Source organism: Dermacentor variabilis, chromosome 1, assembly GCF_050947875.1.
Source record: "Dermacentor variabilis isolate Ectoservices chromosome 1, ASM5094787v1, whole genome shotgun sequence".
NCBI lineage: Eukaryota > Metazoa > Arthropoda > Arachnida > Ixodida > Ixodidae > Dermacentor > Dermacentor variabilis.
In genome coordinates, this window is record NC_134568.1 from 87,287,516 (window position 1) to 87,300,941 (window position 13,426).

General features: G+C 48.7%; 2 protein-coding genes across 2 annotated transcripts in view; one reads left to right on the forward strand and one right to left on the reverse strand.

Moving 5' to 3' along the window:
- The window catches only part of LOC142580174 (uncharacterized), a 49,980-nt gene that overhangs the window by 29,536 nt on the left and 7,018 nt on the right, over window positions 1-13,426 (forward strand). The gene's annotated exons all lie outside the window — the stretch shown is intronic.
- LOC142580171 (uncharacterized) overlaps window positions 7,204-13,426 on the reverse strand; it is a 90,586-nt gene continuing 84,363 nt past the window's right edge. The window contains exon 5 of the mRNA XM_075691041.1: window positions 7,204-9,347. Coding sequence (XP_075547156.1) covers window positions 9,161-9,347 — 187 coding nt within the window. The 3' untranslated portion in view covers window positions 7,204-9,160. The remainder of the gene's footprint in view (window positions 9,348-13,426) is intronic.

Here is a 13,426-nt window from a genome sequence, read left to right on the forward strand (position 1 = left end):
GAGAGCCTTGGTCGGAAAGCGCGCTTTCGTTGTTACCGCTAAGCTCAGGAATTTGCATGCGTGCGAACGTGAACTCTATACATGATTTCACTTGCTCCATAATCCCTATTTGAAGGGCCTCCATTTGGCGTTCTATCCTGTCCAGAGCCGCCTGCATACTAGTGCTCATGTCTGCCACCAGCGCGTCCATTTGTTTTTTCAGGCGCTCACAGCGCGCCTCCATGTCACGACGTAGGCGGGCTATTTCTATTAGAGGATCGGGATTTGATAACGAATTGGTAATAGGGGAAGGGGTAGGGAGAGATTTGCGGGGCGGAGCGAGCTGTGGGGGACCCTCCGCCCGACCTACCTCCCGAGGCGCCTCCGTTGCTGTTTTCTTCTCCGGGGTCCGCTGCACCCCTTAAGGGACCAGGGTCACATTGGCTGGGGCGTTGGTCTGCAGGGCCTTCTTGTAGGGTTGTTAGGAAGATGGGGAAGGAGGGCGCCTCTCTGGGAGGCGCACCGATGCCTCGCGGGATCGGGACCGAGACTTGGAGCGGGTCCGGAACTTGCGACGGGATTTCGAACGGGTCTCCGACCGGTCTTGTCTGGTCTCCTTCGTTGGGGCGCGCGAAGTTCGGGTCTCCGCCGTATCTGTGGTTGTGATCGGGTCGCTGGAGGGTTGAAGTTCACGCTGCTCTTTCTCGAGAGCTTTCTGCACCCAAGCTTTGTTCAGTGTCTGCCTAGCACGCCGCGGGCAGTTTGGATCCGCTGTAGGGTGGGTCCCGTCACTGGATTTGCAGTGTGGGGTGCAAGGATGTGACGGGGTGGGGTTGTCAGTCCTGCACATCGCGCAAATGACCACGTGTGGCGTAGGACAGTAATCAGCCCAATGGCCGAGCTTGTGACATATCTTGCAGACCAGTTGGCGGGGTCGATGGGGGTAGCAGCGGAGTTCTGCACCATAGAAACGCACGTAGCGAGGCACTTTAAGTCCTTCAAATGTTACCAACGCAACGTTGGTTTGACCCATCATTCGTACTTGAAGTATTTGAGTTCCAGGAGCCAAAAGCTCATCCACTAGCTTGGAAGACGGTGTACCGGGCAAAAGACCAGGAACATTTCCCTTGCATGGGTTGTCTGGGGCCGCAATATATGTTGTGATGGGATAGATCCGCTGACCAAGGTTCAGCTCCCTCACCTTGTACAATGCGTCGGCTACGTGTGACTGGGGTGTGCTGATAATTGCCAAGTCCTGCTGAGGTCGCAGTCGGAATATGATGTCCTGACGATCGTCGGTGGTCAAGCGGGCTGCACTCCATAGAGCACTGGCAAGTTCTGGGCGCGTCCACTTATCGAGGCAAAGTCCTCAGTGAGGCCGCAGAATTATCTTTTCATCGTGCAAAGGAAGTTGAGGCAGGTTCTGATTCCGACTGCGCTTGCGTACGGTAGGCTGGGAGGCGTCCGGAATGCCCAAGATGTTCTCGGAGTGTTGCGTCTTAGCGTGCGTTTGACGGGTGCGTCGCTTATGTATGACTGTCTTCCAACAGCGACCTGTGTCGTCGTCAGTTTTGTCGTCGTAAATGTTCGGGGTAGCATCTTCCTCCATCCTTTCCCCGGTCGGAGTCTCTACCTCTCGTTGTTGGGAGGGAAAATTGGCGACGATGGGATCGGCGGCCACTCCCGTGGTATCCACCTCGGGCGTCTTCGTTGTCGAGGAACGCGCGGCGGCGTTCTCCGTCGCCGATTTCGTCTTCTGCTCGTTGGAAAAAAACGTTGCGGTAGATAAATGCTCCATCGAAACAGAGCGGTGAATTGGCCGAAGGCCCTTTGCACGCCCGTTTAGAACATGGGCCTCGGAAGAGCTGGTCGCTCGGCGCTCTTGGTTCATGGTGTAGAAAACACGCCAAGGCACCTATGGCCCCGGCAGGGGCAGCCGCGTTGGAACTGCTTCAGAGCTGTAGAGGCGCGGGGAGCGGCAAAAAAGTCCCGGGAAGAAAAGGTGGTCGGTGGGAAACGGCGAGAAAGCCGCTTCCCATATGACTCCCAGCGAAAGCGGCCGGGGCAAGGACGGTCAAAGGCGGTCGCTGAAGGTCGCGTAGTCTCGGTGGTTGCAGAGCGCGCCGACGACGCATCCGTTCACTTCGGCCGACTGAGTGGAACTCCACTCAGGAGAATACTGCCAAAGGGTGTCTACCACTTTAGTGGAGCTGGTTTCTTTCAGAGGGATTGCCTCCGGAAATTTTGTGGCTGGACACAGCATGGTAAACATGTACCTGTAACCTGACTTTGTCTTTGGTAGAGACACTACCTTCGGGCACTACCTTTAGAGGAGCTTTCCATCATTTACCTGGTTTACCCGTGCGCTGGCAGGCGCCGCATGATCTCACAAATTTTTTAAGTCTTTGAAACAGCCAGGCCAGTAATTTTCCATAAGCAATCTTTCTTTCGATTTGTTACTGCCTAGGTGGCCAAACCACCCGTTTCCATGACAGAGACCCAAAAGGTCCTCCCAGTATTAGTAGGTACGACCAGCTTATCCAGAATCCTGCCCTTTCGGTCTCTGTAGTGCCGATATAACAAGCCTCCTTTCTCGTGCATCATCACGTTGCGCCTAGCAATGGTTTCTTTAGCGGTAACATGTAATTTAGCTAGGCTGACGTCATTCTTTTGCCCGGCTGCCATTGACTCTCTGTCCACACGTAAGAGCCGATCAAATTTCTTTGAGGCCGGTGATAGTAACAACCCTGTCTCGCTTGCGAGTGCGTCAGCTGGCTTTCCCTGCAGGCGTGAACTTTGACACATGCCTTGTGATACGTGCACTCGTTGAGCTAGTCAGCTGGCAGGATTTCCTCAACCGCTTTTTCTTCCCTCGAGCCTAGCTTGGTTTCTGTTGCCGAGGCTACCTTTTTTGCTTCTTCTGCTGGATCGGCTTTTGCATTTTCAGATGAAAGGGACGCGATTTCGCGAGCTAGGGATCGCGTCAACGCCTGTACTACGCCCTCTCCAAGTTTCAGCCCCTTCTCACGCAGTAAGTGATCCGACTGATTAAAAAAAAATGTAAGGGTACTGCAGTGACAAGAATTTGGAAACTAGGCTCGGTCACGAGCTCGCCGAATGGCCCACTGGTTTTTACTTTTGCCATCGGTAGACACACGCTGTGTTCTTACACAACCTGTTTAATCCATGCTGCTTCTCCGGTGAAGTTACCCACCATATTGTAAGACGGATAGACAATGTCCATAGTGGCGGCACTGTCTCGTAGCACCCGGCATGGTTTCCATTAATATGCAGGTCGTGAAGATATGGGCGTAAATGTTACATGTTCTCGTCTGTTTCTTCCACGCATGAAAATACGCTTATAGGCTTCTCCCAGTTCGCGGCGATATTTCCAAGCTTGTGGCACTTATAGCATCGGATAGGCCTAAAAGATTCTAATTCCATTTCTGCTTTTTTGTACGGTTTCGCCATTTCACTTCTCGCTCTTTTCTTATGTCCTTTTCGCCGTGTCTACGTGCTCCGGTCTTTTCGTCTGCGATCCCTTTTTGAACGGAAATTGTTTCCGCTGCCTATTACGACCGTCCGAACTTCCGTTCTCGGCGCTCAGCTTTATACGCGTTGCGTACTCTTCGGCTAATTCGGCCGCCCTTTCCGAAGTGCTTACGTTTCCTCTATCTTGCACCCACAGCTTCACAGATTGTGGGATGCTTTTGTAAAACTGCTCTAGACACATGTATTTAATAATCATGTCCCTGCTCTCGTACGCTTCCACGCTTTTCAACTACTCGACTAGCTTTGCCTTTAAGCCACATGCAAACTCCGGATATCCGTCGCTATGCTTCTTGCCCGTGTTTCGATACCTTTGCCAAAAATCTTCAGCTGAAAGGCGGCACTTCTTCAAAAGGCTGGTTTCAATCTTGGAATAATCATATGCATCTTACGCACCGAGTCTGGCGATTACTTCAGCAGCCTCACACGGCAACATAGACAGCAACCGCTGTGGTCATATACTCGGAGCGAAGCGAAGTTCATCTTCTCGCAAGTCCTTTCAAAATTTTCTAGAAACAACCCCATGTCGTTCCCGACCTCAACTGGATTTAACAGCCTGTCCATACGGTATGATTCTGCCTCACCTGATCGTTCCAGAGTGCCTTCCCTCGCTCGAGACAACTCCGAACGTTTACTTTCAAGGTCATCTTTCTCGTGTTCCTCTCTGTCCTCTTCTTTCTTTCTCTGTCTGTCCCGTCCTTCTATCTCTCTCTGTCCCGTGCTTCTTTCTCCTGTTTCTCTCTTTTCTTAAAGAGTTCTAACCCAATTCCAATTTGCTTGTCACTGGCCTGTCCGGAAATCAGCTTTAATATTTCCGATTTCATCATTTCCTTGTGTACCTCTAGGCCCAGTTTCTCACCGACAACCAATTCGTTTCTCACCAGTGTCCTCAAATCCGTGATTGCTCTTTATTATCTTGGTCCAGCTCGCTGAACACAACTAGGTAAACACAATTCCTAGCTAACAATTAAGAATTCTGCTTCCCTGCTGTTCTAAACTGAACGACCACAAAATGAAGCCTAAAAAGCTACTCAAAGGAAAAACCAAGCACTCACCGCAGACTCAACGCCACGTCGCAAAATCCGTTTCACCGCTGCCAGCCAGTTGTAAAAGTTGGGATCGGGCTTGTAAAAAGGGGTAGCTGGCTCATGCCGTCGTCCGTCTCATTCACAGTAAGGACGTCGCCTACCAAAACGTGTCGACGGTAAATTGTGCCACCATATCATCAAGCACTGTTATCGACATCAGAAGAATACTTCGGAAGAGTCACTACTTTGCTAGTGGTGTCCGTTTGATTTTTGCCGACATAAGCTATTCGCTTACTTTGACAATCATCCTTGATGGTTTGTGCAACAATTTCGTAACTCGTCCTTGTTCGTGTGAAATGTTCTAAGAAAACGCTGTGCAGTTCACCAACGTGTTGAAATATTTGATGGCCAGTTATAGTTCTCGTCAGCGTCACGAAATTGCAGAATCGCTCTGCGTTAACTGCAGGAATGCATGCCTTGCTTCTAGACAAGAGCTTGCGGCTTTATTACTGTATGCAGGCAGAAAGTGTGCATAAAGATTCAAGTCCGAAGCTGAGCGCAGAACACCTACAAGAGGTCAGATCTCTTTAGTTGTGTCGTATGCGGCATATGGTTTCATTCACGCAGTTTTAATGTACTAATGATTATTAATATCCTGCAAATACTTACTCAGGCATTTATGCTATAAAAGTTTACGTCTTAGTTCAATGCACGCCATTGTGTCTTCTTTGCTGGCTGCTGATGTGACAGAGAATAGTTTTAAGCGCTACAGTCACTATAGCAGGCCCCAGAATGACCACAATGGCACGAAAAGGTGCGCTCTTTCACGGACCGTTGTTATATGTGGTTGGCTGTTCGACTCCTTATATGAAACTGCAGATTTTAAAAGCCAAAATTTCTTTGCACCTTTATAACGCCTGTGTACGTATGTGATGCCTCATCGGCCCCCGCCATGCATTACTTGAGACACATTGTGCGTAAACCATTTTGAGGACCACCCCGGCCGAAAATAAGAAGGCGGCAGGGGGGGGGGGGGGGGTGTTTCTTGCGCATCACTTGTATGAGATGTAATCGGGGCCTGAGGTATTTGAGGACATAATGACGATTTCATGAATAGCAACAGTATTTCAGACAAGATACAACATATTCGTTCCAAAATCTTTATATTGTTTCTTTCACTGCTGTATTCTAGGGCGTTGAATAAAACCATCTTCAGTCTTGATTACAGACTGAATTCGATTTCCATGACGGCTGCATACTCGGATAGTGGGTGTTGATTTTTGACAGTGATGCCACAATATAGCCTTTAGTGAGTTTTTGGCATGATATGGATGCTTGTTCGCCTCCCACTCAGTGACGCTCCACATACATAACAACGAAGCAGATTTTTAGATGAGACTAGGACGCCGCACTGATGGTGACGTGGCTGCAGAGGTTCAAAGCCATTTACTCTTGGTGAGTGCAGGCCTTTTGTAGAGTTACTATATATATTCTCCCAAATTTAGTGGAGCATATACAGTCTTGCGGGAATAAGTAAATCTATTACTTAGGAGTGGCGCCTAATGGCATTGTGCATTGAGAGCTTGGCTGCTGAACCTGCCAAGCTTCCTGTGCATGATGTGCAGGCCCCAGCGTCCACTGATTGAACTGCCTTTTGATAAGTCGAATTTTTGATTAAAAACAAAACCACTGAATGTCATCCGAAGATTTGAACAGGTTGCAGCGCAAAGACCAGATGATAATTTGTAGTTTAGGGCACCTACTAAACATCTCAAAGACACGTGGGATCCTTCACTCACCCCATCGTATCCCTGTTTCTTCTAAATGTTAAACGCGTAACAACTGGAACACTTACGTTTCCAAGTATATCTCTATATCATAAGAAGTCAACAAACAAGGACACCAAGGACAACTCAGGGGAAATTACTTGTACTTGCTAATTGAATTAAAGAAATGATAAATTTCGTACGTACTCGCGGAATCACGAACTCGTGACGCTTGCGGCAGAAATGATGTTCCACATCCGCCGCCAAGGTTTCTTAGTGGTGGCGCTGCCTAACACTCCAAGGGTTAGTTCCAGTAGTAAAAAATAACTACCCAAGAAAGTAGACGGGAAAACGGCGCCGCGGTAGCTCAATTGGTAGAGCAACGTACGCGTACTGCGAAGACGTGGGTTCGTTCACCACCTGCGGCAAGTTGGTTTTTGGTCCACTTTCAATTCCATTAATTTATCGTTGCTTTAATTCAATTAGCAAGTACAAGTAATTTCCCTCGTGTTATCCTTGGCGTCTTTGTTGGCTTCTTACGATATGATTAATAAAAATCGGGCCCCTCGGTTAGACCCCCTTTCTTCTCGTTCATCTCCAGCACGATAAATAATACCACGACCACGGTAATGAATATCCGATGCTAGGGGATCAGCCACGTTTTTCTGACGTGGTTGTTGTTCCGACTGTTTCAGAGATCGCAAAAAAAAAAGAGGGAAAAACGCGCTGCACACCTTTGAGTAACTTCACAATAACGTCTGAGGCTTCTTTGACCGATGACACAATAGGTTCTAGTAGCCATGCACTCCGAGTATCGCGTTTCAGTGGCTTAGCACTGTGCATTCATCGATACACAGTTCACAGTCAATTAAAAAAGAAACTTTTTGAGTGAAAAAGTAACGTTACTCTTTCAAGCTACCTTAAGTCCAAATATGGGAAAGCTAGAATGAAGAAAACGCACTCGACGTACCTTTAATATTCGTTGAGAGCTACTGAACTAGTACTTAGGGATCTTTATCGTTTTCTTCCTCTTTCGTGTCTTAATATTTTTCTCTGTTGTAAGAGCGTTTCCATTTTTGGCCAAGAGAAGAGAGGCAAGTCTCAGTGCACGTTTTTTTTATAGTGCTTGTTCATTATACTCAATTGACATTTTGTGTGGCTTAGTATAAACCGCGCGCTTTCTTTCTTACTAACCAAAAGATAAAAATGTGATCTGTCTTGAGAAAAAGCCCACCCTTTATACTATGTAGCATTTCATGAATATGAATATCGCGGCCAGGCTGGTGCGGACATGGGCCGTCACAACAGAACTGCTTGTTGGCCTAGTTGGTGCTTGCTAAAAGACATGTCTTTTGCCGCAATTGAGCACACACAAAAGGAAGACACATAAAGACAACACGGGCGGCTGTGTTTTCCTTTTGTGTGTGTTAAATTGCGCCAAAAGCATGTCTTTTATGGGCCGCCAATTCGAAGGTCTTCCTTTGTGAATTATAAATGTTGTTTTCTCTCTGTCTCTCTCTCTGTTGCGGAGGGACCGTTCTTTGATACCGTTGATTGTTTTCGTATTTATCATGTATACAGTGTGTTTATCTGTGGCTGAATGTTCTGTTAAATGTAGTCTTATGCGATGTTTGACACATTATTGTACACCCTAAAGCAGTGGTGATGGCTTGCGCGCGTGCTATACTTTTTAAGCAATAACAGTCAAATAAAGCTTTTGCTTATTACATTGCTAGGTATCTGTCACTAACTTACCCTCTCGATCTTTCTTTCTTTCTTTTGTAACTGGCACAACGTCCCTTTTAAGAATATTATAAGGTTCGAGTTTCCCGACTTCCGGAGAACCACCACGTTTTCAGCGCCAGAAAGCAGGCGTCATAATTTCTAAAATTTTGACTGAGCCAGCCGTCGCAGGTATGGCTGTGCGGCTTTGATTGCTGCTTGTGCCGTGCTGGGTGTTTAATTAAATTAAATTCTGGGGCGTTGCCAAAACCACGATCTGATTACGAGGCACGCCATAGTGTGTGTGTGTGGGGGGGGGGGGGGCTCCAAATTAAATTTGACCACCTGATGTTATTTAACGTGCACACGGTGCACAGCAAACGGGCCGTTCTTGCATTTCGATTACCCCATCGAAATGCGGCCGCCGTTGCCGGAATTTGATCCCGGAACCTCGTGCTTGGCAGCGCAACACCAAAGCCACTAAGCAAACACGGCGGTTGCGCTGAGTACTTCTATATACGCGACAGATAGCTGCTCCGCAGATCAATTTCCTGCGAAATCTTACGGCCCTTTAGCCTGGAGCGCCGGCCAGATCAGAAATGCGTGTTTAGGAATATCCCTATAGTCCAAGAGTCAACGCGTAGCCCTGAATGCCGGTAGCGAAAAGTAACGCAGCACATCCGCTTAGTAAAGGAAGATATTTGCAGAGTCGACATATTTATGCGCTGGCGCGATTTCGTGACCAGTGCGTGCGCGCTTCAGTGTAAGACGTGGGCTGTCCGCGAGGATGGGCCGTACATGACGGAAGGTTTGCATAGACAAGCATGTGTCCCACGGCGCAGCAAACAGCCGCCGCCGCTGTACAGTGTTTTATCTAGATAATGTCGAAAATGAGCACAAGCACGGAAATGTGTACAGGCTACCTTGCGCACGTACAGAATTACACACGTAGAAGAGGCACCGTGGTAGCAGTCGGGTCGCTCAGCGATCGTTCATCCCATCCACTCTTTCCCATGTCACTCTCGAAACCACTTCGGTCCAAGTCTGATCTTCGCATTCACTTCAACACACATCCCGTTCACCCTCCCCCCGGCACGCGCGATCCAGGAAGGGGCGCTACTTCTTGCCCACATCGCGGACGAGTTCACAGACACAGCAGGAAGGCACGAAGAAGTTCTCCTCCGACGTGCCGCTGCCGTCCGAGTCGAGCGAGAGCAGCTTTTTCTTCAAGTACTTCTGCGTGCAGCGGCTGGTGTAGCCGAAGGGCAAGCTGATCGCGTTCGAGCAGGCAGTGTCCGGGGACCTGCGAGCGTAAGGAGAGCAATGTCATGGTTCAATAGAATGGTGTCACTCAACTGGAAAGCCCCCAGAAACATCTTAAACAGCACATTTTTTTTTACTGAAAATAAAATGAAGACAAGTATTGATGTTGTAGAGGCAACGCACCGGGTGGACACATGTGAGACAAACATGTGGCGCGCGCATTAGTCTCTTTCAGAATTCGTACGTGTATTTACACGTGCGCTGACTCTACAGCAACAATGGCCAACCGACTAGACCCACCAACATCTGCTTGACAAAAACAGCAGCATAACGCGCGTTGGTGAGCACTGTTTGTTTTCCGAGAATCTCTTCGTGTGGTACTCGGGAGCGACTACACCTGTTTACTATTAGGAAAAACAAAATAAAGCAAATAACAAAGCACCACATACATATACATTACAGCACTCCGCAAAATAAAAATATTTATGCGAGAAGCAACAACAACAAAAAAAAAAAGAAAGCGAGAGAATGTCGCATGCAGTTCGACAATAGAAAAACAAGAAATATACACACTCTAGTACGGTGTAATTCACACACATAGTGCAACCATGAGCTGACGGTTCGTTAACCTTCGCAGTGTGCACTTGTCTGATTTTGTATCTGCGCGAAAGGTGATCAAAATGGGCAAATTCTTCGCTGCACTGTGCAGCTCCGCTCTACTGGTTTTGTAAGCTCTCGTCAGAATGTATAAGTGGGTAATTTTTTTTCTTTGGGGGTAGGGGGGTCACTACGATTGCCTCTACGCTATACGACGTGTAGCCGTTGCGCCGTATACCGTTTACTTGTTCAGGGTCAACTCCGATTTATTTATTCAAGTACACGCTAAAGTACAGCTAAAGTATTCAAGTACACGCCGAGAGAGAGAGAGAGAGAGAGAGAGAGAGAGAGCAAGGACAGGAAAGGCAGGGAGGTCAACCAGAAGGCAGAAATTCTCACAACCTCCGAGCCTCTCCAAATGAAGTTTGTTGCATTTAAGAGCCAAAGCTAGGAGTCTTCGGAAGCAAATTTTAATGCGATAGCATTATAGGCGGTCTGCACCCACTTTGTAAGTGTGCGCCCGACGAAAAATATGGGCCGATCTCGAAGGCCGTGCAGTCTAACGCAGCGTCTCAAAGCGTTAGCTGACACGAGGGGAAAGTGCGAAAAATCGACACGTGCCACACATTTCAAAGGGCGACTTTGGCACGAGAGAAGCGTGCGTGCGACCGTGGCCTAGTGGCTAGAGCGTTGGGCTGCTGCGCTGAAAAGCAGGGCTCGATCCCACCATGGGCCACAACTTTCCACATAGACTTCACCCGCCTTGGAGGTATATATAACAGAAAACTCGAGGCGCATGAGCGTGCAGAAGCGCGTCAAAGTGTGCACCAAATAGCAAGTTGGTAAGAGATACGAGGTATCGAGAGATGTGCAATGTCACCAATGACGCACGCCCGCGCAGCTGTCGAGAGGTCTACCGTACGTCGGAAGTAGTGGGCGGATCCTGGATACAGTAGAATGGCAAAGCGGCCGCTGTCATGATATATGCTGGGCCCAGTATTCGCCAGGCTGCAAAGTGTGCTACAGAGGATGAACAGTTTTGCAGTATTTAAATTAACGCATCGCTAAGCTCCGCTTCGATCGCACACGTTCCAGCATGTGCGTTGGATCTAACGTCACTGTACCTATGTGTAAAAATATATACTTTTCAAACTTATAAGATTGCTGCCGCCTAATTTGACAATTAGCGGTAGCTAAATTCCGACCAACATTTTCTTTTATTTAGCGCTTCAAAATGTCTTGAAATAATTCGTGAAAATTCATAAACTAAACGATTGAAGCATAATGTCTACAATTTGCCAAACCCGAGCCAATAATAATAGATGCCACAATCCTATAACTTTTATCTGTTAGATCGTCTAACACGGACATTTATGATGTGTTAGTTCACAGCTTACGTAAAATTGTTACGTATATAATCTACGTGAGTGTTAACAAAAGTCCCGTTCGCGAATTATTGGTAGATTTCAGAAGGGCGTATAAAATATCATTTTCGCCCATTTTGAATGTATCCATAGGCGGAAAGTTGTCATTTTGCCGGGGGGGGGGGGGGGCAGACAAACTTTCCGAACCCACCCATATTATATAACCTTTAATAACAGTTGTAACGCTGATATTCCGATCGCGCTAAGCGCTATCAGAATCAACGTACCGAACCCCATCCCTTCTCGGTTTGAACTTTTCTCATATTGGCTGTCAAGTTGGGGGTGCGGCCATTACACGGGTGTGGCTCTTACACGGAATGATACGGTAAGGACCTTCCTTCGTGTAATTGTCTTGTACTTCGCTACCACTAATACTTCTACACCTTTCCGGAGACACTGAAGCCTGTTTTTTTAAATGCTTACGCATTTATGTGCTTAACCAACGGATCAAACCGTCTGTCCGTCCCGTAAGACCATCGCTTTCAAGATAGGGCTCGCAGCAGCGAGCGAATTCACCTTCGTGCTGCCTCTCGCTGCAGTTGTGTTCTCGCTAAGCGGCGAGAGCACAACACTCACGAGGCTATCAGCACTAGCCGCACTCTCTGCGCAGATCGGTTTCAAGATAGGGGCCCACGTGGCCGCGCCATACGCCGCCGGAGTATGGTTGGTCACGGTTCGACGCCGATGGATAAGGCGCTAAAGAGCGACAACGGCTTATAATGATCGGAACGTCATCAGCGCACCTGGCGCCGCCCCCTGCAGTAGTTTGCTTGCGTCGTCAATTCACCTTGCGCCGCCGTCCGCAGCAGTTCGTGCCGCCGCAGCACTGTTGTTTATACTGGTTGGATCAAGTTTTATAACATTCACAATGACATCGCGCTGCGTGAAGCTAAGCAAGTAGACACAATGTTTACGCTTACTTAGACAACTCTCAGATGAGCTTCTGCGTGAATTTTTTCTTTTTTTTTACTGCAAGTCCGAGTATAAGCGCTGCTGCATTGACTGCTATTGATTCTGATTTCGAATGAATCTGGCTTCGCCTATTTTCAATTGCTGAGTGAATTATATATATTTGTGAGATCTGCATGCAAGTGGCGATGTTTCCATAAACGTTGTAAATTATTAGACCGACAGACAATGAACTTTTATAGAGGTCCTGAGGGACTAGCCGGCGGAGACCCGTTGGGGCCCCCGGCTCGCCGCTGGCTGCTCCCTCGTCTGAATCGGGAGGCCAAGCCTCTCCGCTCTTTCACGGGCCCTCTGGACGGCCATGGACTGGAGCTTGAGTTCCGTACTAGATGTGGCCTCGTCCCAGTCCCGTTCTCTGGTGAAGGACGTATCCCGTAACGCAGGACACTGCCAGAGCATATGAGATAGAGTGCTAACCTCCTCCCCACAATCCGGGCACATGTGGGTCAATTTCTGGGTAAATCCTGCTTAATAAACCTCGCGAGGGATATGACCTCGTCTGAAGAATCCTAAGCGTGATCGATTGAGATCTGCATAGATTCGGGTGTGGAGGCGGGAAGCGCCTGGGTTCCTCTTTATAATGGGAGGCGATCTCATGATAGATTAATAAGGGGTCGCTGTGGCCGAGCTCCTCCGGATCCAATGTAGCCCCACCGCCGTCGCGGCGCGTTAATTCTCGCGCACGGCGGTGAGCAATCTCATTGGGGTTCGGGCGGCCCGGCAGCACGTTGTCGCCCATGTGAGCGGGGAACCATATAATATAATGCACGGGGTCACAATTAGTTCTGGACTTGCTTTTCAGAATCGCCTCCACCTGCCTCGCAACCATTCCCGAAGCGAAAGCCCTGACGGCCGCGCGTGAGTCAGTATAGATATACGGCCTTTTTGAATCCTGCATCGCCAGCGCAACCGCCACCTGTTCTGCCACGTCGGCCGTCACAGCGCCTACCGAGGCCGCAGATAGGAGCTCGCCCTTTTCGCTGACCGCCGTGACCGTGAATTTACCGGAGCGCCCATATTGAGCTGCGTCCACGAAGGCTTCCATGCCGACCGTTTTCTTCAATATCGCCCTGGCACGAGCTGCTCGCCTGCCCGCATTATGCTGTGGGTGAACGTTTCTACGGAAGGG